The following is a 25,924-nucleotide window of genomic DNA, read 5'->3' as shown; positions in this document are numbered from 1 at the left end:
GATTGGAGGGGATCTTAATTGAGAGAGAATAGAAGGTAAGTTACTATCCTGTTTTAAACATGCACTTAAATAGGAAAAGAATAATAATCACAACCTGCTCATACCAATTAGAGAATATTTCCAATATTTCTCAATTAGGAAACTATCTCAAATCAAATCAAACCTATAATTAATCTTGAGTCAAACCAGAATCCAACTCGGGTATCTTCCATAGAGGGAAATTTGCCTTCTTTGTTAATTGCACCACCTAGCAATTACAAGCCCACAATCTTTGCTTCTTCTTTTCTTAAACCAATTAGAAAATAAGTCTCACCAAATATTCTAATAAAATAAGGCTTCAAATCTATAGAAAATAGCACTTTCTATCTTTAAAAACAACACCTCTCAGCTAGCTTCAAGAATGAAACTTTCCTTCTATAAATATGTGCCAACTAGATAATTGAATTCACAACCTTTTCTTAATTTTTTTCCTCAAATCTTTTAGATAAGTTTCCCAAGAAGATAATACAGCCAATGAAAGCCAAAAAATGTTTCAAAGAAACTTGCAACCTTGTCAAACAAAAACCTCCTCCTAGTGCCCTCTAATACAGTCCTCTTCTGAGCTCCTTAGGAAGCAACAAGAGAAAAGCAGATAACCGAATTAATGACTCAAAAAATGGTATAAAAGCAAGCTTAGTTAAAATGCAATTCCAAACTCCATATTTGGTTTCTTAAGTATATAAGTGTTTAGGAGTGGTCGTGGATGTTTTTGTCTTTTACCAAGATATCTTTTGTTTTAGGAAAATACAACTTAAATAAGAGTTTTCAACATTTACAAATTCAACCATTGAGATTAAGAAGGGATATTTTTGTCCTTTTGCAAACTCGATGAAAGCTTGATTAAAAATTATGAGAACTTAATTTATTTTCAAGTTGTTAAACACATAAATGGGTCACTTAGAGATTTTGGAGACCTATATTAACTAGATCAAGTTTTGAAAGTTTTTCTTACCAAGATACTAAGCAACATTATTCGAACAAAACAATTTGTTCAGACTTTTTGTTTTGCAACAAACTTAATCTTCAACTCTTGTTCGAACCATCACTTTTGTTCAAACTTTCCTTCTACAACAGGTGTTTTTGTTCTTAAGCATTGTTCAAACATTCCATTTTGTTCAAACATTTTTTTTTTTTTTGGGAGCTTCTATTAGTGAGCTTTTGTTTGAACCTTTACTATATTCGAACAATTCCTTTTCTATGAAGGAGTAGACGCTTTTCAACAATTCCTTCATTCAATGCTCAAAATAATAATGGCTACAAGAATTTAACTTTTTTTAATAAACATATTCTTTAGCCTGCAAGTAAGGGACGTAGAGATTGAGATCAAAAAATCAATTCCATTGTGGGGACGAGGGAAGGAGGAGACAGGACTAGGAGTATCTTGGGGTGGACAAAGGACGAGGTTGCAGGGCGGGATTGGGTTTTCTAAAACTCACCCTCAACCCATCCAACAACCATTCCTAGTAGAAGACGTTTGTTCGAGTAGTTCATCCCACTACCATCCCGTAGTTATTGAGGTTGTTTTGAATTCTGGGGAGAAATTACAAGCACGAATCTTAATATTCACACTAATTGCATCTTGCAAATTAGGATTGGTAAATGATGAATTTAAATTTGGATTGGACGTTGAAATACACAACTGCTCTTTTGGGCACTAACAAGGCAGCCCAACCAATGCATTGTGCATCCTGCAAGCTTGCAAGAATGGATGAAATTGAATCCATGAACTAGTAAAGGTTTAAAAGACATCATTCTCATTACATATTGCTAGTTTGCAAGAAATCATAACATGAAATGCAACCTGAGGTAGATGACCGTTCAATTCATTTCAATTCAAAAAATACTTGTCTCAGGATATTCATCTATGTTGGGTTTCCACAACCCTGTAATTTCTTTCCTTCTGAGGGATATTATAAAAATCAGCTAGATACTCCAAAGCTTCAAAATTGTTGTTACAGACCTTCCAGAGCGACGCAACCTCTCCTTTTGATACAACACCCCAATCCTCACAGTCATCAAGGAAGTCTAGTAGCTTTGAATAGAACGAATCATAGTTCATTAACAGGAACGGAACAGGAAGCCTGGACCCAATCCTTTCCAGCTGAATCAAAGCCAGTATCTCAAACACCTCATCTAGTGTCCCAATCCCACCAGGTAACGCAACAACAGCAGTCTTCTCGGAAGCACCATTTCTAACTACAGCATCCACCAATCCATGTTTTCTAGCAGAGAAAAACCTACAATAATCTTTTGAAATGTGAATAACAAAACGGCCTTCCTTGTCAAAAAATAGAGAATCACATGTATAAAGAGAGTCGAGCGTCTTGTAAAACAAATATGGAAAATGGCACATAAACATTTTATGGACATCAATAATCTCCTATATTGATCTTTGACTTTAAGGCTGCAAGAGTGTGCTTGAATGAGACTCCGAATATTCTCATTCACTTGAATATAAACCATCTGAAAACTACTTCACTGTCACCTTTGAGATATCAAAAACACGCAGAACATCTGCCTCTTTCACAGTCACAATCAATGAATATTCGATGAGCGTCATGCCTTTTAGATTGAGATGCACGCCAACAGTGAATTATTAATTCAGTATTGAAAAATGTATGATTTGGGGAGAAAATAGAAGCAACAAGCGAGAAAAGGTGGTCTAGAAGAAGAGCAGCCTTGCTGCCTCGGAGACATGGCCAGAAAGGCATGTCCTGCTTCTTTATAATCAGGATTTAAGTTAAATGTATAAGAAGAAAAAAATGCCCCTCAATACTCAAAATTACATATATCCTAAAATACATGTCTAAATTAAATAAAATTTGAACCAGAGATAAAATAAGACATTATCTATCTAATAGCCATACTATGAGAGAAAAATATAATGTGGAAAATGTGCGAAATGATCAAATACTCTGGGACTTGTCTTTTAACAAGAATTATTCTGAACAAGGATGTTTTTTATGTGACACTGATGTAAACTAAGAGGATCTTTTGCAGTTCTCTGAGTGATTCCATCAAACAGTTTTTTTCTTCTTAAGAAAAATGATCCATTATACAAACTTCAATATTAGAAAAATAAGATAGTTTACATTAGAAGATGGGCTCAAGCCCACACGTCAAGAGGTGGCATCTTGGTAAATAAAAAGACTTCTCATAAAGATGACACGGAAGTGTAATTAGTTGAAGAGATACATGTCTACTTATAGTCATTGTAACACACTCTCTAAAACCATAAGTAGAGGCTCTTGGCTAAGAGGTTAAGTTCTCTCCTCTCTTCTCAAATTCATCCAAGCTCTCTCTCTCTCTCTTTGGTTACCGAGCTCTCCTTTAAGCTCTCCTCTCTCTTCTCCTTCTTCTCCTCTTCTTCCCTTCTTCTTCTTAATTTGGTTGAAGTTCTTATCATGGGATCCTAAATTGTACATGGTATCAGAGCATAGAGATTAGGATCCCCCATGTTAAGGTATACAAAAAAGAATTATGAAGGTCTCATACGAGTTACTCGTGAAGGAAGGAATCCAACCATGAAGAGATAAGTTATTTCCGGTTATTATTTACACACATTCTTTGCTAAATGCCGAACCTTTGATATCTGGATTACGTCAAGAAAAGATGGCTTTCATATGAGAAGTTGTGAAAGTTCTTTCAAATCTTGAAGTATTTTGAAAGTGGATTTTAGTTGATTGAAATTCCAAATTTGAATTCAAGCATTCGAATTGTTATTCAAATTTGGAATACATGGGAAATGGCATCTTCCCCTATTTGGCCAGTTTGGAAAATTCAAATTGACCTATTTGGCAGCCTATGCATGACTTTAAGTGACTTCCCACCTCGGTTTTACTCACTCTTAAATTTTGAAATCGTATAATTAGATCTTGAGTGTGCTTTAGTACCATATGCTCTTCTTATTTGTTCTTTATTAAGCATTTGTTTGATTTGAGATGGCTGAAGAAAATATAAGTAATAAGAGTGACATACTCAAAATTACTACTATCCCCTTAAGAGAATTGTCCAATTATCTTAGTTGGCTTCAATTGGTTAGAAGGTTTCTTGTTACTCGAGACCTTTTGAGTCACTTAATCAAGCCTTCTCCACAAATTGACGAAGAAGATCCCTCCTATGTAAAGTGGGTTACAGATAACAATTTGGTTACTAGTTGGCTTATTAATAGTATAGAAGAGCATGTAGCTAACAATATTGTTCACTTAGAAACAGCCAAACACATTTGGATACTTGTGCAAAGTTATACACTAGTACGGAGAATTTACAAAAAAATATTTGATGTGTTACAAAACATGCTTAATACTAAGCAAAGGGACAATATTCATGAATATTTGGTTCGGTTTTGCGGTTTAATACAAGAGTGGAAGATCACTCAACCGTACTCCACCAACATCTCGGTTCAAGAACAGCAAAGGGAGGCTTTAACGGCAGCCATTTGTTTGACAGATATCAAACATTACCTTGAAATTGCCAAGAATCAACTTCTTAGCTCTTTCGCACTTCCATCTTTCAATGATATAAGTGTCACTTTACTACAAATTCTAGATACTTCTCCCACCTCAAATAATGATGTCTCGTATGCTATGTATTCAGGTAATAGAGGTGTCTCATCCTCCAAGGCCACAGTAGAAATTATAAAGGAAGACGAATAAGAGGTGGTAGAAGCGGTTCTAGCTCTTCTCGAACAGAGACTCGGGTATGTACTTATTGTGGTGGTCAAAAGCACCTTTTGGAGACTTGTTGGAAGGTCCATGGTAAACCAAAATGGGCCACGGCTACTCCAACCTCCGTTACCAAGGAAGACAAGGCTGAGTTCCAATGGGAAAGACCCTCACTCATGAGGATTACGAAATCTTTCAAAAAATGAAATCTTTAATGATGTCTTCTCTTACACCTTCTCCCACAGCGGCTACCACCATTGCTTCAAGTGTGCTTTCTTCCACTTCCTCCTCTTCATCTTGGATAATAGACTCTGAGGCCTCCGAACACCTCACAAGTAATAAGCATATGTTACAATCTTTATCTCTATGTGTTCCCGATAAGTTTGTTACTATAGCTAATAGTTCCCAAACCAAAGTCCTTGGCAAGGGACCATCTTCCGTTATACCTTCCATTCCACTTCATGATGTCCTATGTGTTCCTCAATTTCCTTTAAACTTACTCTCTGTCTCAATCACATTTTCAGGATCTAATGAAGCGAGTGATTGGTGGAAGCCATGAACAAGGAGGTTTATACTATTTGGACTTGTCTCCTTTAGTTGCAATTTCATTCTGTCCATCTGATGCACACTTATGGCACAACCGGTTTGGTCATCCTTCTACATCTTCTCTTTGGCATTTATTTCCTTCCTTAAAGTTTTTAACTACTTTAAATTGAGAAGTTTGTCAGTTAAAGAAACACCAGAGAGTACATATTCACTTCGCTCTACAAATAAGAATGTTGCTCCTTTCTCTTTAGTACATTCCGATGTATGGGGGCCTTTGAGTGTCTCAAACATTTCACAAGTTAAATACTTTGTTACCTTCGTTAATGATTTTACCGAGGTTACTTGGCTATTTTTATTTAAAGAGAGAACTGAATTTTTTTCTATATTTAAGTCTTTTCATGCTATGTTGTTAACTCGGTTTGGTAAGAAAATTCAAGTACTTCTGTATGATAAAACTAAAGAGTACTTGTCTTGTGAATTTCAGTCCTTCTGTCAAGATAATGGTTTTGTCCATCAAACATCTTGTGCTTACATGCCTCAACAAAATGTCGCCGTTGAACGAAAGAACCACCATCTTCTTAAGGTTGCCTGGGGCCTCCTCTACTCCATGAAGGTACCCTACTTTTATTGGCCTTATGACATACTTACAGCCTGCTTTCTTATAAATAGGTTACATTCATCCGTACTTAGTCATAAAACTCCATATTCCGTGCTATTTCATAGTGAAGACCCATTTTCTCTTCCCGTAAAGGTCGTTGGGTGCACTTGTTTCATCCATTTCACATCTTCTCAAAAAAGTAGAGTCGCTCCTCACTTTATGAAGTGTATTTTTTTGGATTGCTCTCGGACCCAGAAAGGTTATATCAGTTACAATTCTACTCTTCAGTGGTTACTTGTGTCTAGGGATGTGACATTTAGGACACCTCATTATATTCCTCGAATGATGCTCCTCCGGATCTTTTATTCCTTCCGACCACTCCTCATCCATTTGTGCCTTTTAATGCCGCTATCACTCAGCCCCCCAAAGCATCGGTCGACACCACACCTATGGAGTTTTCGGATCCCACCGAGGTAAGTCCTTCCCCTATTCCATTTGGTCCACGATTTGATACTCGACCCATTAATCTCACAAAAGAACCTCGCACTTGCAATACTTCTCATCTTATCTCCAACTTTATGTCTCACCATCGGTTATCTTCTGCATGTTGCCATTTTCTTGTCTCGCTTTCTTCCATCTCTATTCCACAGTCATTTCAGGAGGCCTTGAAATATCAAACATGGACCTTAACATCTCTTTCGAAAGGCAAGAAACTGGTGGGGTGTAAATGGGTTGTTACGATCAAACATAATCCAGATAGGTCCATTGTTCGCTTAAGGCCCGCCTCATTGCTAAATGGTACACTCAGTGTTATGGAGTGGATCATGAGGAAACCTTTTTCTCCCGTTGCCAAATTAAATTTGGTACGTATCTTGTTATCCCTTGCCGCTAACTCTTCATGACCCGTCCATCAACTCAATGTAAAAAATGATTTCTGAAATGGTGATATGCACGAAGAAATTTATATGATTCAACCACCTAGTTATGTGGTTGAGGGAAAGCCCGTATGCCGCTTAAAAAAATCCTTATATGGGTTTAAACTGTCTCCTCAGGCCTGATATGATAAATTTAGCCAATCACCACTAGGGTTATAGATTTCGTCAATGCTCTGTAAATCATTCGGTATTTTTTAAAGATACCCCGAAAGGAAAGGTATTATTGGCTGTGTATGTTGATGATATTGTCTTAACTGGCAATGATGCGAATAGCATACAAGAAGTCAAAAATATGATATGTAATGAATTTAAAACCAAAGATTATGGACTTCTTAAGTATTTTATGGGCATTGAGGTTCTTTAGTCCAAGTATGGGATAATATTATCTCAGAGAAAGTATGTCTTGGACCATCTTGAAGAGACGGGAATGATGGGGTGTCTCCCAGCTAACACACCTATGGATGCCAATATTAAATTATGTGCATATTTTGGAGAAGATATTGATAATGGTAAATATCAAAGACTTGTGGGCAAACTTATCTACCTCACAGCAACTAGACCAGACATATCATATGTCGTAAGTGTGGTGAGTCAGTACATGCATAAACCACAACTTACCCATTGACAAGCTTTTGGAGAGGATATTACGATATTTAAAAGGATCTTCAAGAAGAGGATTACTTTAGAAGAAAAATGGCTACTTCAGCATAGAAGGTTTCTCGGATGCAGATTTGGCTAGATCACTTGATGACAGGAAGTCCACCTTTGGATATTGCACTCTTGTTGGAGGGAACCTAGTTACATGGAAAAGTAAGAAGCAAAATGTGGTTGTGAAATCTAGTGCAAAAGGAAAATACAAGGCTATGGCTCACACAATCAGTGAACACCTATGGATCAAGTCCCTTCCTACTGAATTAGGATTCTATAAAGGAGGTTTTATGGGTCTATATTGTGATAACCAAATAGATTCATATCACTTTGAATCAGATCTTCCATGACAGGATGAAACACATTGAAGTGGGCTGCCATTTTATATGGGAGAAGTTTCAAGGAGGTATAATATCTTTCAAACATGCTTCATCACAAGAAAAAGTAGCAAATATTCTTAAAAAACCAGTTACATTTAAAATCCTATCTTTTATATGTAACAAGCAGGATATTTATGATGTTTTCTCACCTCCAGCTTGAGGGGGAATGTTAGAAGATGGATTCAAGCCTACACGTCCAAGGAAGAAAGCCCACACGTCCAAGAGGTGGCATCTTGGTAAATAAAAAAACTTCTCATAAAGATGGCATGAAAGTGTAATTAGTTGAAAAGATACATGTCTACTTATATCTTTTCTTTTGTAAAGCTCGTAGCCCTAAGGGCATTATAGTCATTGTAACACACTCTCTAAAACTATAAATAGAGGCCTTTGGCTAAGAAGTAAAGCATTAAGTTCTCTCCTCTCTTCTCAAATTTGTCCAAACTCTCTCCCTCTCTCTTTGGTAGTCGATCTCTCCTTTAAACTCTCTTCTCTCTTTTCTTCTCCTTCTTCTTCCTCTTCTTCCCTTCTACTTCTTACTTTGGTTGAGTTTCTTATCATGGGATCCTAAATTCTATAGTTGAATTAATTGCATCAAATCTGCATCATATCCCCTTTATACAACCATACTTGTTGATTATTAAGAAACTAGGAATCCTCCTTTTCTCACTTCACATAGGAAGCATAGATGTGTGCCAAATCACGTTCACTATAGCACCAAGTTGCTGCCTCTCTTCAAAATGGCATCTGAAACCAATAAATAGGTGTTTTTTCATTCTCCATCATTGACATCCTTGCATGTTCTACATTGGCATGCACTTCTCTAATCCTAAAAGAAAATCTTCAGGAACTCCAATGCAGGTCTGCTTCTGAAAATAACATTTTACTAGACTGACATATTCCAATTCACGTCAGTTTCTGTACTTACCCGAGAAGATATCTCCAGAAACTGTATTTCTGTGACACAGGTTTCTTTAGAAAAATGATCAATATAGGAAAGCTTAATATACTTGAGCGTCATGCTTACTGTCCTCAGATAAGAGACAATCATAGGACAGTGAGCCTAATGCTTGTTCTCAACAAAGATAAGTTCTCAGAAAAGATAAGCTCAGGCATCCCACTAAAATAAACTTTTGTTATCATCCACTGTGCAGTTTCTTTTCTTTTCTTTTTTATTAAGTAGCCATAAACAAAAAGAGGAAAGAAACCCTTTAAATAATTGTGACCTTTATCAGATCTCAAGTTGCTAAGAGAAGGCAACTTTTAATGGACAGGCTTCTGCAAGAAGAGAGCGAAATGACCATTTACCTACAAGTAAGATAAGTTTCTGAAGGCAAGTAAGAGTGAAAGTTTGAAGTTGTCCACTCTCCAGCTTCTCTTGCTATCTTGAACCCACCTACAGGTCTCTTGGCCTCAATAGCACCTTTAGTGGCAGCATCCATGAGACCAGGGCCTGCACCTGTCCATGTTGCACAATCCAAAAGGATTGCTATCTGTTAAAACAAAGGAACAGATACAGCATGAGTAACATATGTTTGCAGCAAGTAAAAATCTAGGACCCTTCTTGAACCCCATTTCATAACTTCAAATCTTTGAGACAAATTCAGCATCCTGTGGCCCATGCTATAGCAAGTCCTTTATCTGAGTTTATCTAGTTTATATTAAACTTTCAGCATAATTTCTAAACTTCGTGAAACTGGTCAACTGATTCAAGTCGGCCATTCCTACACCATCAAAGGCATAAAATTTAGCATATGCTGGCACTAGCATCAAAAAGATGTACTAATAGCATTGGCCAAATCTAGTCCCCAATATGTTGAATAAGGCTCAGCTTCAAAGTTAATTACCTCCTTTGCAAGTTCCATTGTCATCAGATAATGTGGATGATTGTCCTTTACTCTTGAAGAACCTAAATATATAACTCCTCTACCAAGCCTGTGTATCACCTCATAACATCTCTCTATCTCTTTCTTCACCTTTAACAAAAAATTGGCAGAGGTGACTTCATCATTCAAATGCTGTTCTTTATGAAGTAACTAGAAAGCCTCACAAAAAATAAAGCTCTACACACTAAACTTGAGATGTGAGATGCACTTCATGATCTCTGAACATATAGAAGATCCACCTAAATCAGTGCTAAACACTTGCAATGTCATGATTATTACTATAGGATCTGAAGTATTTACATATTAGCAAAAAGGTTTAGCCCCACTGAAAATTAAAGGAAGTTGTGAAAATTGCTTGGAGGTGCATGAGCATGCCATTTAACCAAAATTTGAAAAGTGGATCAGTGCTATTACTGGGTCAGAATTCAAATAAATCATTCAGTTTCCTCTCTGAAGTGTTTGACAACTAGATCAAAAACTCTGACATAGACAGGAAGTCTAAAATGGATCTTGAAGGAGGAATCCAGAGGAAAGATGGAAAGAAAGGACACAGGATAGCTAATCCAATGTAGCCAAAAGATTGAGTCACTTTTACTCCTGTTAAATCATCGTAATAATTTTAACAACAAAGGAAACGATAAGAAAGAACTTCAATCATTCCATTTTTACAAGCCAGATTACAGTTCAGTGAGCTAAATTGTCGTCAATGGACAGTAATGAGACTATAGTTACTACAACAGAAAGGAAATAGAAAAATCAATGATAAATTCTTTTGAGATAAATGAAAAAAAATTATAAATTATAAATTTATCATAAATAATATGATCCTACTTAAATAAATAACTAATTCAAACTAAAAAATTTAATTATTTTCATTTCTAACCACTTATTTTGAGGAAATGCATAAAAGAACAAACTTCTATTAAGTTCCAAACAAATTAAGATACAAGGTCCTTAAAAGTTTAGGGATGTTTTCTTGAGTTTCCAAAGGAGTCCCCCAAAATTTAAAGAAGAATTTTGGTTTCTGAAATACATTTCTTAGGAAACAAGCTTTCAAGCACTGATAAAGGTTTCAGATAACTATTAATGAGACACCAATAAACCCAAGTTTACATTCTAACAACCAGATTAAAGATCAATAAACCGAAGTTTCCTCGTACTAAACAGTTACACTCAGTAGACTGTAAGTAACAATTTCAACTATAGTGCCTCAGACCTCTAACAACCGCCAAAAATCACGTGTAAAATAAAATTGTCTTGCCAACGATAGTACAAAAAGGAAGGAAGGAAGAAGACCTCAACAGGCCACCCCACCCAAGAGAAGTATTAGAGAAAGTGAAAGGACAGAAAATAGAAATACAGCTAGATCGACGACTTTCACTTCCTGTGCACCTGATAAATAGACTTCTTCCATTCTCCAGAAACAAAAGGAAGAAATTCATAATCGCAAAAATGGGTCTTCCATTCCAACAGAACGCCACTGTTTTCGGAAAACTCGTGTAGGCAGTTTGAAATGTTACAAATTGCAAAAATGGGATTACCTCATTCGGGCTTGTTCTTTCTGAAAAATCAGACGAGCTAGAGCTATGTCTGCAAATCAGAAATCTTCCCGACGAAAACTTAGTGTTCAGATTTAAAGCCTGATTCCCTTTCAGCTCGAAAAACAGAGGTCCCTTTAAGTGATGATATCTGAACAGAAGCTGACATTCCCAACGACCACCAATGGGAAACCCCATTTTCAGATATCCCACCCAGTATTCCAGAGAAATTGCTGCCTTCTGATGCTAAACAGAATACATAGTGGGAAGTCTAGGTGGCGGGAACCTGGAATCAGGTTCGCCTGAGCACAGTTCGGAATTTCTTTCTTTGGTAGAAACTTGGAAAGTGTAAAAGATGCTCCAAACAGGAGTCGGGGACAGACAAATACACCAGCCTACCGAATACGGTTTGAAACATCGTAATCCATACTCCATAAATACCCGAATGGATAACATAACGAAAATGAAAAGAAAACGATGATGCGTGTCCCGTAATCAAAGATAGTTTTCAACTATGCTCTTCGATGTCTATATTTCCAAATGCATTCATTTAGATATGTTTCAAAAAAGATAAAAATAATATAATAGATTAACACTTGACAATTGGTTTAACTCAATTATGGCAATACGCACTACAGATATTAATTGATTGACTTACGGAATTCAATCAACTCAAAGCAACACAATGGAGGGGTTAGTCAACTTGAAGTCCGAGATGATATTCAACCGCATGACACCCTTCAACAGTTGAAGTCGTTAGTGGAGTGCAGATGACATTTCATTAAGATGAAGGGGATGAAGCGGTCCTTCATCTCCACGGTTAAAAATACTTCAACTCAAAGAAGGCCATATTTGATCTTCTTTGAGATGAAGGACGCGCGACGCTTCCTTTTCCCCTCTTTCTCCTCGCACCCCCCTCTCTCGCGCGTCCTCGTTTTCCTTTTTTTTTTCCTCTCTCCCGCACTCTATCGCAGAAACTCTCCAAGCGGCGAAGCCCCAATGGACTGCGATTCGCCACCAAAGAAGCAGGAGACTCCGTCGGCGAAATTTCCGCAAGGGTTCTCTTCTAGGGGGCTGAGAAGCAGAGCTTAACAGATTTCCAAGAGCCCTCCGTCTCGGAAACTCTCCAAGCGGCGAAGCCCCAACGGGCTGTGATTCGCCACCGGAGAAGCAAGAGACTCCATCGGCGACATTTCCGCTCAACCTCCATCTCGGCAGCACAACGGCAAACGACTTGTCAGCAAAATTTCCGCAGAAGGAGGAAGAAGTCATCCGATTACAATTTTCCTAAGTTAGGAAAATTTAATCAATGCAGTACACTGAGTCGAGCGTCAGACTGGGCTTACTGAACCGAGTCAACCCAGGCCAACTCGGACTAGGCCAACTAAAAATTAAAAAAAATAAATAAATAAAAAAGCTCCAGTTTTGGGCATCCAGATGGTGGACATAGCTATCGCAGATGCTACTTGGGCACATGTGGAGATGTCGGCATACAGACCCTACTTCCGAACTTGAGGACAAGCCATATTGATCTGCTCAGTAAATTAGGTTGGAGCTTGATTAGCTGCCTGGATTTATTTTCTCTATTCGCCGTGATCTCTAGTTTTTCGGTACCGTGGGAAGAAGACACTATTGGAAATTTTGATTTTCCTAAGTTAGGAAAAAATTAATGTGGCACCAGTTCAGCGCCTGACACAACCCAACAACCCAGCACTATATCAATTTTATTACTATATTAAACTTCATATTTAAGTCTCTGGTAAATAAAATATAATTAAAGTATCATTTGATTAATTAATTACTTTTAATTTTGTAAAAATATATTATTAATTAATACCATGTAAAAAATCTATCTTATGTTATTAATATAATAATTTTGTATTCATTAATCATATTTATTTTTTATTTACTCTATTGTATTGGTGATTTAATAGTGGTAATTAAAATATTGTTAACTCAAACACTTGGTTTAATTAACTTATTTTTATAATTAATAAAATCAATGGTTTTAAATTTCGAAGATGAAGATGAAGATGAACTTGTCCACACTAACACCCTATTTCGAATATTTCGAACATGAACTTGTCCACACTAACACCCATTTCGAAGATGAAGATCATGTAGATGCATGAGATGAAGATGAAGATCAAATTTTCTGTTTGTTGACTAACCCCCCCAATATAAAGGTTAATCAATGTTAGAAGATGGGCTCAAACCTACACGTCCAACGAAGAAAGTCCACACATCCAAGAGGTGGTATATTGATAAATAAGAAGATTTTTCTTAAAGATGGCATGAAGATGTAATTATTTTGTTTATTTATGTCTCTTCTCTTGTAATGTTGTAGCCCCAAGGGCATTGTAAAAACTATAAATAGAAGTCATTGGCTAAGACGTAGAGTATTAAGTTCTCTACTCTATTCTCAAATTCGTCCAAACTGTCTTCTCCCTTCAATTGGAAGTCGATCTCTAAACTCTCTCTCTTTTCTCTCTTCTTATCTTTTTCTCCTTCTTCTCCTTCTCCTCTCCCTCTTTGGCTCGAGATCATTATGGAGTCCTAAATTCTACATGGTATCAGAGTTGAGGATTTAGGACTCCACGTTGAAGTGAAGCTTAAGTACCATTGAAGGTTTCATGCAAGGTGCTCTTGAAGGAAGAGATTCAACCAATGAAAGATAAGTGATTTCTTATTATATTTTTCCTTACATTCATATTATGTACCGAGCCCTTAATCTTTATATTACATCAAGAAACAAATGGCTTTCATATGAGAAATTGTAAAAGCTAATACTTGGTGTTTGAAAGATATTACGACCTTGATCTGCTACTCAAATATTGCAAGTTTGATCAAGATCAACTGCCTACAAGGTATGAAGACTTATTGATTATGAAATTGATGGTTATATGATGGAAGATGATATGAGACTTGTATGAGACTTAGTTTGGTCTCTCATTATTCAAGACCAATAGTTTACTTGAAGTTTTTGGATTAAATCAAGTTGGTTTATGATTTATGGTACTCGGATTCTCCAAACATATAGAAATTGTTTGAGGGACTTTGTCAAGCTCAAAGAGCAGTTGGTTTTTGGTGATTTATGATTTTTTGGAGTTGCTAATTCCTTCTCCAACCCTTTTAAGACTTATGAGTAATTTCATTGCCTAAAGGATTTTTGGAAATGAGTAAGGGAAATGTGTCTTTTTAAGTGATAAATATGACACCTATCATAAGGAAAAGTTAGGTCAAGCTTGGGTTAAGAACCAACCACAAGTTCTTGAGTTTTTGAAGACCAAAAAGAGGATTTGAATTGGTATTGAGTGAGTAATTGATCTACTCCACTTAAGATACAATTTTTGGTTTATTTGGAGTCTGATTTAGTGGCCAATGTAGTGGATAAGGACTTATCTTTATTTGAAAGTGGTTGGTATTTGAAACAAGGTTATTCAAATTTGATTAAGTGAATTATTTTCAAATTTGATTAAGTGAATTATTTTCAAATTTGATTAAGTGAATTATTTTCAAATTTGAACAATGGATATTTTTGGAAAACATTAGCCTCCCAAGATTGGGGTTTTAGTTTGAATACAAGTTCGAATTTTTTGGACTCTTAAGGTCCTTTTTGAGTTTAAAACTCGGATTGGGAGGAATGCAGCCACCTCACTCGGGTTACCTCTTTTTTTGGACAGCATATCATTGCTTTAATTGTTTCTCAAGCTTGATTATTGAATTGTATCAATTCTACTTCAGTCCATATTAGTTCTTTAATATTGCATTATAGCAATTACGTCATCTTAATTGGAGTTTTAGTTTGATTGGATCTTCGTCATATCCGCCTCTTGTTTGTGGTTAACTAAGCATTGGTTGACTTAAGATGGCTGAAGGAAATACAAGTAGTAAGAGTGATATACCCAAAATTACTACTATTCCCTTAAGGAGACTATCCCATTATCTTAGTTGGTCTCAATCGGAAAAAAGGTTTCTTATTACTTGAGACCTTCTCGGTCACATAACCAAGTCTTCTCCTCTGATTGATGAAGAAAGTTAATCCTATATAAAGTGGGTTAAGGATGATAATTTGGTAATTAGTTGGCTTATTAATAGTATGGAAGCATGTAGCCAACAATGTTGTCCACTTAGAATCAACCAAACTGATTTGGGACACTTGTACTAAGTTATATTTTAGTACGACTTCTTTACAAAAGTTATTTGATGTACTACAAAACATGCTCAATACTAAGCAAGGAGACAATATTCATGAATTTTTAGCTCGGTTTCGGGGTCTACTTCAAGAGTGGAAGATCACTGAACCATACTCCACTGATATTTTGGTTCAAGGAGGCAAAGGGAAGCTTTAGCGGCAACAATTTTTTTGACAAATATCAAGTCATACCTTGAAGTTGCTAAGACTCAATTTCTTAGCTCCTCTGCACCACCGTCCTCTGATGAAATAAGTGTCACATTGCTGCAAATCTCCAATCCATCTCTTAGTTCAAATAATGATGCTTCATCTGTTATATATTCAGGTAATAGAGGTACATCATCATCCAACCGAGGCCGCAACAAAAATTTTAGAAGAGGCTGAACAAGAGGTGGTAAAACCTATCCGAGCTACTCTCGTACAAAGCCTGAATATGCACTTATTGTGCTTGTCAAAACCACCTTGTGGAAACTTTTTGGAAGTTTCATGGAAAACCAAAATGGGCCACACTACTCCAGACGTCGTTACCAATGATAAAAAGGGAGAAAAGGCTGAATCACAAACCGGGAAGATGACTCTCACTCATGAAGACTATGAAATATTTCAGAAAATGAAGTCATTCATGGGGTCTTCCCTTATATATTTACCTACGGCTGCTACCACTATTGCTTCAGGTATGCTTTCTTCCTCCTCCTCCTCTTCATCTTGGATAATAAACTATGGGGCATCCAAACATCTCTCAAGTAAAAAGCATATGCTAATTTTTTTATCTCCATGTATTCCCGATAAGTTTATTACTATAGCTAATGGTACCCAAACCAAAGTACTTGTTAAGGGATCATCTTCTATTACACCCTCTATCCCACTTCGAGATGTTTTATTTGTTCCTCAATTCCCTTTAAACTTACTCTCGGTAAGTCAGTTCACAAAACATCTAAATTGCTCTGTCACCTTCTCACCCTCTTCTTGTGTATTTTAGGATCTCACAACGAAGCAGGTGATTGGTGGAGGCAATGAAAAGGGGGGTTTGCATTACTTAGACCTGCCTCCATTAGTTGCACTTTCATCCTCTCCATCCGAGGTGCAACTTTGGCACAACCGGCTTGGCCATCCTTCTACATCTTCTCTTCGGCATTTATGTCCTTATTTAAAGTCTTTGTCTATTTATATTGTGAGGTTTGTTAATTAAGCAAACACCAAAGGAGCACATATTCTCCTCACCCTACCAATAAAATTGTTGTTCCCTTTTCTCTTGTACATTCTAATGTAGACCTTTGATTGTCTCCAATATTTCTCAAGTTAAATATTTTGTTACTTTTGTTGATGTTTTTACTCGGGTTACTTGGTTTTATCTATTTAAAGAAATATTTGACATATTTACTATCTTTAAGGTTTTTCATGTTATGGTATTAACCCAGTCTGGAAAGAAAACTTAAGTACTTAGGTTTGATAATGCTAAAGAGTACTTGTCTACTTTCAATCCTTCTGTCAAAGTAATGGCCTTATCCATCAAACATCATGTGCCTACACACCTCAACAAAATGGTGTTGACGAAAGAAAGAACCGTCATTGTTAAGTTGTGGAGCCTAATCAATGCCCTACACTGAGTCGGTACATGGATCGACCTTCACGGTAAGGTCACCGTGGGGGTTGGAAGGGGGCAGGAAGCCCTCCTCTCAAGGTTGTGGGGGTAGAGCCCCCACCCATTCCACGATATATTAATTGTTGTTTCATTAAGGGCGGTTTGAGAATTTTACTCTTGTATTCCTCGAATGATGCTCCTTCGGGTTTGTCATTCCCTCCTACCACTCCTTGTCTATTTGTACCCTTTAATACCTATGTCACTTCGCCCCCTGAAGCATCGGCCAACACTACACTTGTGGAGTTTTTAAATCCAACTGAGGTAAGTCCTTCTTCCTCTATTCCATTTGGTCTACAGTTTGATACTCGGCTCATTGCTCTAAGAAAAGAACTTCGTACTTGTACTACTTCTCATCCTACATCCAACTTTATGTCTCACCATCAATTGTCTTCGGCATGTTATTAGCTCCTTGCATCTCTTTTTCCATCTCTATTCCATAATCCTATCAGGTGGCCATAAAACATCCAGGATGGAAGGCGGCTATGGATGAGGAAATGCGAACTTAGTTAGCACTGTTTTTGATAGGTAAGAAATCGGTGGCTTGTAAATGGGTTTTTACATTCAAACATAATCCGAATGGGTTAGTTGCTCACCTTAAGGCCCGTCTCGTTGTTAAAGGGTACACTCAATGTTATGGAATGGATTATGAGGAGACCTTCTCTCCTTTTGCCAAGTTAAATTTGGTATGTATCTATTATCATTTGCCGCTAACTCTTCATGGCATGTCTATCAACTCGATGTCAAAAATATTTTTTAAAATGGTGATATACGCAAGGAAATTTATATGATTAACCACTGGGTTATGTGATTGAGGGGGAGCTTGTATGCCGCTTAAAGAAGTCCTTATATGGGCTTAAACAATTACATCGGGCCTAGTTTGATAAATTTAGTTAAACACTACTACGGTTTGGATTTCGTCAGTGTTCAGTAGATCATTCGATATTTATTAAAGATACCTCAAAATGAAAGATATTTATTAGTTGTGTATATTGATGATATTGTCTTAACTAGCAATGATGCAAATACCGTACAAGAAATCAAAAACATGATATGTCATGAATTTAAAACTAAAGATCTTGGACTTCTAAATTATTTTCTAGGCATAGAAGTTCTTTAGTCCAAGTATGGGATAATATTATCTCAGAGGGTGTCTTGGACCTCCTTGAAGAAACGGGAATGATGGGGTGTCGCCCTACTGACACACCTATAGATGCGAATATTAAATTATGTGCAAGTTCTGGAGAAGATATTTATATTGGCAAATATCAAAGACTTGTGGGCAAACTTATCTACATCACTGTAACTTGACCAAATATATCATATGTCGTAAGTGTAGTGAGTTGGTACATGCATAAACCACAACTTACCCACAGGCAAGCCTTAGAAAGGATATTATGATACTTAAAAGGAGCCCTAGGAAGAGGATTGTTACATAAGAAAATGGCCACTTCAACATAGAAGGTTTCTCAAACGCAAATTGGGTTGGATCACCTATGATAGGAAGTCCACTTCAAGATATTACACCCTTGTTAAATAGAACCAGGTTACATGGAGAAGCAATAAGCAAAATGCGGTTGCGAGATGTAATGCATAAGCAAAATATAGGGTTATGAACTCTTATTGATTAGGTCCCTTCTTACCAAATTAGGATTTTATAAAGGAGATTTTATGGGTATATTGTGATAACCAAGCAGGTATTCATATCACTTCGAATTCGGTCTTCCATGAAAGGACTAAACACATTGAGGTGGACTGCCACTTTATACGGGAGAAATTTCAAGCGGGTATAATCTCCCTCAAACATGTTTCATCACAAGAACAAGTAGCGGATATTCTTACAAAACCGGTTATGTCTAAGATCTTATCTTTTATATGTGGCAAGCTGGGTATTTATAATATTTTTTCTCCTCCAGCTTGAGGGGGAGTGTTAGAAGTTGGGCTCAAACCCACACATCTAAGAGGTTGCATATTGGTAAATTCAAAGACTTCTCATAAGATGGTATGGAGTTATAATTACTTATTTATTTATGTGTCTTCTCTTGTAATGCTATAGCCCTAAGGGTATTATAAAAACTATAAATAGAGGCCCATAGCTAAGAAGTAAAGCATTAAGTTCTCCCTTCTCTTGGAATTCGATCTCTAAACTCTCTCTATTTTCTCTCTTCTTCTCTTCTTCTTCTCCTTCTTTGGCTCAAGATCATTATGAAGAGTCCTAAATTCTACATACTAATTGTTTGACTTGACCGAATTCAATCAAGTCAAAGCAAGAACAATCACAGTAGAGGAGCAATCTATCAAAACTGCAGTTACTCGCTTTAAAACTCGATCAACGTCTGATACGATTGGGTAAACTCTACCCAAGTCGGTTCAAAGAGTGTGGTGCACAGGAGAATGATCCAGGTTAGGGATGGCAGCAGCCTTACCAACCTTAAAAGGAAAAAAAAAAATGGCAGATGTGCTAGACTTTCTTTCGTTTAGTAGGGAGAAATCGTAAAAATGAAGCAGGAGACATCTGGGATTTGCTTGCCTTCCACGATAGCTCAATCACCGTTGCAAGAGTTCAGAGCCACATATGACTTTGAAACTTTATTTGCCTTAGTAAACACCCTTCTTCTCCGAGTAGAATGGGTCAAATTTCTTAGTGAGTACTGGATACGTAAAGCAAAAAACAGATTCCATTTTATTTGCCTAAGTTTCACTTTCAATTTCACTTTCCGAAGACCTACTTTTGACTCGACAAAGACACGCAAAACGCTGTCCAGAAAAACGCTGATCCGAGTATCAGACAGCTGAGATGGAGTCAGTCCAGCCTGTGGGCCCATAATGTGGAAAACACGAGATAGATTCCTCTAGGTAGGGGAGAAAAGAGACGTGTTGATGCAGGCAGGAGGCGTGTGTGTTTTTCCTGGATGGACTCGGCGAAGAAAAACGGAAAGTGGGTGAATTGGAACTCTGGAAACGAGTCGTAGCCGGTAGGTGTAGTTTTGACTTTCAAACGGCGTCGCCTTTCCTTGTTCTTTTTCTCCTGTACGGCTATTTCGCCTTTGTTAGTCTTTTTTGTTTCTTTTAAATCTTTCTCCAGACGACTACCGTACGGCTTCAATCGGCGGCTTCCTCAGCCGACTCTGTTAATAACTTCATCAAACTGGTTGGATGACTGAGTTTGGTTTAATTGGATTAAATTGAATTTAGGGACCAATTGAGTCATCTTCTTATTTTTTATATACATGTTATTTTATTGAAGTTTAGTATATACATATATACATACATCTATTTTATCTTATAATATAGGAAATATATATAAATTAAATAAAAAAATTCAAAAAAACAAAACTGGATATACGAGGAAGGAGTGCAGTTCATGGGGATCCAACCTCTCTAGGTGGACTCATTCTCTTTGCTTTTCTTCTTCTCTTCAATTTGTGAGTTGTGAATGTTAGGTACGAATTGGTAAGGTGGTCGGGTTCTAAAAAACCCCGTACCCCTAAATGGACTCTTTGTCCTTGCTCTTCTTTTTTTTCTTTTTTTCTTTTTTTGTCTTTCCAATTGTGAATTGTGACTCGGTAGGGGAGGATTGAGGAGGTTGTTGACTTTCTTTGTTACAGACCTAACCCTTTTTACTCTTCGTTTTTTCTCTTCTTTTTCTTTGTAATTGTATTTTATATTTAAGTATATACAAATTTTATTTGAAGATTAATAAAATATATATATTAAAATAAATAAATATAAATTTTATTGATGATAAAAAAGTTTACTTGTATGTAGTTATACATATACATTATGTCTCAAAGGAAGACTAGTTGTTCGTAATTCGAATTAATGTGTGGGAGGATAATTTAACATGAGTTTGTCATAGAGAAGATACCTCTTAAGTTGTTCGTAGCTAGACCCAATCAATTTTGTATAAGGTAAAAAACTAAACCAAAGCTTGAATTTGTGATATATGATATGTATTTGTTCCCTATGTAAGAAAAATAGGCCCAATTTTAACCAAATTGACATAAACAAACGAATTATTATATTATTTAATTTTAAACTTATTTATTGTGAAATAATGATTATTATGACTTATTATTAATTTTAATAATTTTAAAATATAATAACTTCTTATTAAGTTTAATTAATAATAATTTATGTCAATCATTTAATGGATTCTATTAATACTTATTTTTATTATTTAAAAATGTGTATAAGAATTCTAATTGTCTCATTAACTCTGAAATTTTACATTCTAGCAATATTTATTTTAGAATCTCATATACCAACAACAAATTTCCACTACATGGAGGATTCCTGATTTAATGACGACTTCTGTTTCAGCTTGATCTTCTCAAATACGTCAATATATGTAGATGCTCGACGTTAGACTCGTCGATCAGATCTCCAAGCTCGGCGCCTCAGCCATCTAAAACAATGGCGAAGATAGGTTTGACGAAGTCGACAGATTTAACATTATTTTGGGTGTTTGTGGTTGGACTTGAATACTGAGGAGTCTCCGTTTGGTGGGAAAGCAGGGGAGTTTTGGATGGAGAAAGAGAAGGAACTCTCAGACAATAAAATATGGTCAGCATTTTTAAGAAATTGGGGAATGATTTTCCTGAGACTGCTTCCGTCCGGTGTCAAACTCCTTTCCGTCCATCATTTCATATTTTAGAATTTGGACTCGCAGGCCCTGCAAGAGAAGCTTCCACACCAGACCTGTCAACAACCCCAACTTCCTCCCTCTTTTAAAGACATACATGCCAATCTCTCTTTGCCTCACGCCCAGTATCCGGCCTGAGATCCCGCGGAGAATCGGTCCCATTGTACGAAATTGATGTTTTTCTTCTTAAACATCTTCTCTCATCCTTCTCTCTCGCCGCTGTTTTGGGTTTCTTGGTCTTGCTGCTTTAGAACTGGCTTTTGATCTGAAAGACTCGTACCCATATAGGACAAAGCCTTGTTTTGGTTACAAACTACATATCAGCTGATTCAAGATCATAAATTTTTGGTATCTTGTGGACAGATCAGACACTAGAAGATCAGCTTTTGGCGTACTCAGGCGTTGAATCGCGTGTTTGAAGTTCTATTTATCAGTCACGATGGGTGAAATCTTCAAACCCATCTTCATTTTCTGTCTTCTCTTTTCTCTGTTTCTTTCTTCCGCCTCTGCACAAACCTGCAGGAGCCAAAGTTTTTCGAACAGGCTCTATCCTGCCTGCAACGATTTACCGTACTTGGGCTCTTTTCTTCACTGGACTTACTCAGCAGGCAATGGAAGCGTTGCCATCGCCTACAGAGCACCTCTATCTTCGGCAGGGTGGATTGCGTGGGCAATCAATCCGACAGGCAAAGGCATGCGAGGTGCTGAGGCTATCGTTGGGGTCCTGTATTCTAATGGATCCTCAGACGCATACACAACACAAATTACCTCGTATACTCCGTCGATGCAAAGGCAGAGACTGTCATTTGCGGTCACTAATATTAAGACGGAGACAGATGGTGGAAGTATGACCATTTTCGCAGATGTGGAGCTGCCCAATGGCCGCACCAATATCAATCAAGTGTGGCAGCAAGGGCCGATTTCGGGTGAAACGCTTGAGAGTCATCCGTTCAGCGGAGGCAATACACAGTCCTCTGGCACTCTGGATTTACTCTCTGGGCAGGGAGCGGCTTCTGAAGATTCCAGAGTCGGGCGCAAGAATGTAAGTGTAATTGTATGCTGAAGTGGGTTTTCTGCAATTACAGATTCGATTTTTTTTATTTATTTTTTTGTTGAGTCTATGATCTGAATGAAGAGGTTGTGGGTTTGGTTAATGAGGTTCTAACATCTATTTTTTCTTGGAGATTTTATATTCTCTTTAAATTTGCTACATGGGTGATTGGCCTTTTGTTTCCCTTCAATTCCTCACATATTAAGGCTTGTTTTCATACTCTTAGCCATTCTTGTTTCAAAGCATAAGATTCTATTGAATAATATCGAGTGAACCATGAAGGAAATCTAATTAATCTGTGTATTCTCTCTGCTCCACTACAGTTCTTATGTATTTTGAAGTACTTTTTTCCTGTAAAATGATTTTTTTTTACAAAATCATATCCCCATATAGAGAAACAACGGGCACAAGTCTACATTTCTTCTCCAAGTTTGGTTGTTCTACTATTTTTTATCACATGTTTAGCCAATTTCTAACTGAGATTCAACTGGGTTCAGGTCCATGGAGTATTGAGTGCTCTGAGCTGGGGCACGCTGATGCCTCTTGGTGCTGTAATAGCAAGGTATGTGAAGGTGTTCAAGTCAGCTGATCCAGCATGGTTCTACCTCCATGTCGCTTGCCAATCATCTGCCTACATTGTCGGCGTTGCCGGCTGGGGTATGGGCCTGAAGCTCGGCAGTGATTCTGCCGGAGTCACCCAGACTACCCACCGGAACATCGGAATCACCCTCTTTGTTCTGGGCACTCTACAGGTAATCTTTTACTCTGTATCTACATCTTCACACTCGATTTGAAGATTCATTTTACTAAAAATCTGCATAAATGTATAGATCTTGGTAAACCTGCTCTATCCCTACCACTCTGTGAGGGTACTTGGTCATTGGGTTTGGTGGTACAGTTACTTGTCGATGCGTCCTCAGCTACTGACCTCTACCTGTTAATGGAGATGAATCTGAATCCTCAAATGACAAGACTTTTCATGAGAATCCTATGTGAAACAACTCTTAACACTTTCACTAGCAATTTCTTAGATTTGCTAGAAGGGAAGTAGAAAGTCAAATAGACATTTGTTAAATGGTCAAAGAAGCTTCAGTTTTATCAGTTGTGAAAGCATTAGAGGCCCATTTCTAAAGACAAAAAGAACACAAACCAATCAATTTCTCTCTTATCACTCTTCTCATTTGAAGTGACTGTGCTGAAGCGGATTTTGGCATTGCCCTCTAGGTATTTGCCTTGCTCCTCAGGCCCAAGAAGGATCACAAGTACCGCTTCTACTGGAACATCTACCACCACTTCGTGGGATACACGGTGATCGTCCTCAGCGTCATTAACGTCTTCAAAGGTCTGGACATCCTCGACCCCTCCAAGAACTGGAAGAGGGCCTACATCGGCATCCTCATTGCTCTGGGCGTCATGGTTCTCGTCCTAGAAGCCGTCACTTGGCCAATCGTTATAAAGAGGAAGCGGGGGAGCTCTAACAAGTCGCACCATGGTGCTAATGGGGCAAACGGAGTAAATGGGTATGGAGGGAGGCATCCTGAGGGAGTTTAGTGCCTTTGGCAAGCTCTAGCCTCGTGTGTTTGTATACAAAACATCTCATATTTATCGAAAACGAGCCTTCTCAGCTTTGCCTTTGATGGAGGGAAATAGAGATTGTATTCTTTTTCTTCAGTGAGGAGTTTCTCCAGGGTGGCTGCCCTTTTAGGTTTGTATACCTACATGTTTTTGCATGTTTGTTATTATTATTATTATTACGTTGAGGGCCTTGCTGGGGATCCACATATGAGCCATTTCCCCTCAGACTCTTCATATTACACTTCATCAACCTTTCAGAAGTCAGCACTGGTGACGAATCAATGATGAAATTTTGTGGGCAAGAAGGTTTTACTTTCCTTTCAGCCACTCTGAACAAGACAAAAAGAACAGGATGTCTTTCACCTTTCTTTAAACTAATCCAACTAGAACATCAGTAGTTCTTCTTTTCTTGATTGTTACATGTAAAGAGCTTTAAGAAACATGCAGTAATATTTAACCAAGAGTAATAGATGAAAAATTGATTTTATGAAAAAGGGTTGTTGTTCTGCTAAGCTCAATTGAATTTGGCAAAGTTAGATTGTAAATATAATAGTTTGGTTTATATATCATAATTCTGAATATAAATACCACATTTTAGAAAAATACCTCAATTTCAGTAAAAAAATACCATAGTTGGGACTATAATACCTTAATTTTGAAATTGAGGTATCTGCTAGGTCATGTGTGGAACAAACCTAGAGGAAAGATGAATAGGTTTCTTAACTTTGTTTCTAATTTTTACTTTATTTTTAATTAATTTATGTATATTTTCACTTTTGAATAATTCTAATGTTCAATATTAATTTCAAAGTAAAAGAGCGACCGAGCATAAGTCACAAAGGGATTTTTTAGTAGATAATTAAGCACTCTTGCCTAGATCCATAAAATGATTTGCAATAGCTCACCACACACACTTGCGTAAACTCACATACGAATGCGTAGTACCTCCTGCCTACACAAGGACTAAGAACTCTCACAACAACAAACAAAGGCTTACCAACCTCTACCTTTGAGGAATTCAATAGCCAATGAAGCAACATACTTAGACACACAGTGAACTTATCTTCAGCTAATCTAGTGTTAAATTCTATGGTTTAATCCATTAGAACTAGATTTGAGAAGAAGAAAGAAGAAAAAAGAGAAGAGGAGCTTGTGAGAGGCACGAGTTGGGAGTGAGGATTAGGGTTTAGAGAAGAGCTCAATGACCCTCCTCCTCCTCGCTATATTACTTATGTAGGTGGGATTGAATGTCCTAGTACATAAGCAAGTCAATAAATAACTCTCAACTCATAACTAATTATAACTTATGTCACTCATTCTCTTAATAACATGATATACCACTTGCATGTCTTCAACAATCTTTCAAGAAAGACTGGATTGGTTGCAATATGGATAGTTGTCTGATTATCACAATGAAGTTGCATGGGCCTGGCTATCTACAATCCCAGCTCAATCATAAATGATCTCAACCATAACAACTCACTGACTACTAGTGTCATAGCCCGGTATTCAGCCTCAGCACTCGAACTTGCCACCACATTTTTTTTCTTGCTCCTCCAAGTAACTAAATTGCCTCCAATTGTTGATC

General features: G+C 37.2%; 2 protein-coding genes across 4 annotated transcripts; one reads left to right on the top strand and one right to left on the bottom strand.

Moving 5' to 3' along the window:
• Positions 1–1,671: 1,671 nt before the first annotated feature.
• Positions 1,672–11,564, bottom strand: LOC137966525 (probable cytokinin riboside 5'-monophosphate phosphoribohydrolase LOGL9). Of its 3 annotated transcripts, none has more exons than XM_068813175.1 (4): positions 11,235–11,564; positions 9,655–9,783; positions 9,116–9,300; positions 1,672–2,276 (listed from the first exon to the last, which is right to left on the bottom strand). In XM_068813175.1, the coding sequence occupies exons 1-4, from the start codon at positions 11,427–11,429 to the stop codon at positions 1,898–1,900; spliced, it is 888 nt and encodes a 295-aa protein (XP_068669276.1). In that variant the 5' UTR covers positions 11,430–11,564; the 3' UTR covers positions 1,672–1,897. The 3 variants fall into 3 exon arrangements, with proteins under 3 accessions (XP_068669276.1, XP_068669275.1, XP_068669278.1); XM_068813174.1 differs by having other exon boundaries at positions 1,672–2,286; positions 9,120–9,300; XM_068813177.1 differs by lacking the exon at positions 9,655–9,783 and having other exon boundaries at positions 1,672–2,286; positions 9,120–9,300.
• Positions 11,565–21,472: 9,908 nt separating this feature from the next.
• LOC137965789 (cytochrome b561 and DOMON domain-containing protein At5g47530-like) lies at positions 21,473–24,521 on the top strand. Its single transcript, XM_068812135.1, has 4 exons — positions 21,473–21,873; positions 22,074–22,752; positions 23,259–23,513; positions 23,986–24,521. Exons 2-4 carry the CDS (start codon positions 22,150–22,152, stop codon positions 24,310–24,312), a joined length of 1,185 nt encoding a protein of 394 aa, XP_068668236.1. The 5' UTR covers positions 21,473–21,873; positions 22,074–22,149; the 3' UTR covers positions 24,313–24,521.
• Positions 24,522–25,924: the final 1,403 nt, after the last annotated feature.

This window comes from Aristolochia californica, unplaced genomic scaffold (genome assembly GCF_029961685.1).
Source record: "Aristolochia californica isolate CCGP_79_NKW_82.1479 unplaced genomic scaffold, dmAriCali1.0.hap1 SCAF_5, whole genome shotgun sequence".
In the NCBI taxonomy this organism is placed as follows: domain Eukaryota; kingdom Viridiplantae; phylum Streptophyta; class Magnoliopsida; order Piperales; family Aristolochiaceae; genus Aristolochia; species Aristolochia californica.
Note: the sequence above shows the minus strand (reverse complement) of the source record. Positions and strands in the feature narration are given on the sequence as shown.

Excerpts from the sequence above, each read along its gene's own strand:
- LOC137966525 (XM_068813174.1), bottom strand. The coding sequence starts at position 11,429 with ATGGGGTTTCCCATTGGTGGTCGTTGGGAATGTCAGCTTCTGTTCAGA. Across the intron at positions 9,784-11,234 it reads AAAGAACAAGCCCGAATGAG|GTGAAGAAAGAGATAGAGAG; the intron begins GTAATCCCATTT and ends TTTTTGTTAAAG. Across the intron at positions 2,287-9,119 it reads TTCAGAAACTTATCTTACTT|ATTATTGTAGGTTTTTCTCT; the intron begins GTAGGTAAATGG and ends ACATTTCAAAAG.
- LOC137965789 (XM_068812135.1), top strand. The coding sequence starts at position 22,150 with ATGGGTGAAATCTTCAAACCCATCTTCATTTTCTGTCTTCTCTTTTCT. Across the intron at positions 22,753-23,258 it reads CCAGAGTCGGGCGCAAGAAT|GTCCATGGAGTATTGAGTGC; the intron begins GTAAGTGTAATT and ends AACTGGGTTCAG. Across the intron at positions 23,514-23,985 it reads TTGTTCTGGGCACTCTACAG|GTATTTGCCTTGCTCCTCAG; the intron begins GTAATCTTTTAC and ends ATTGCCCTCTAG.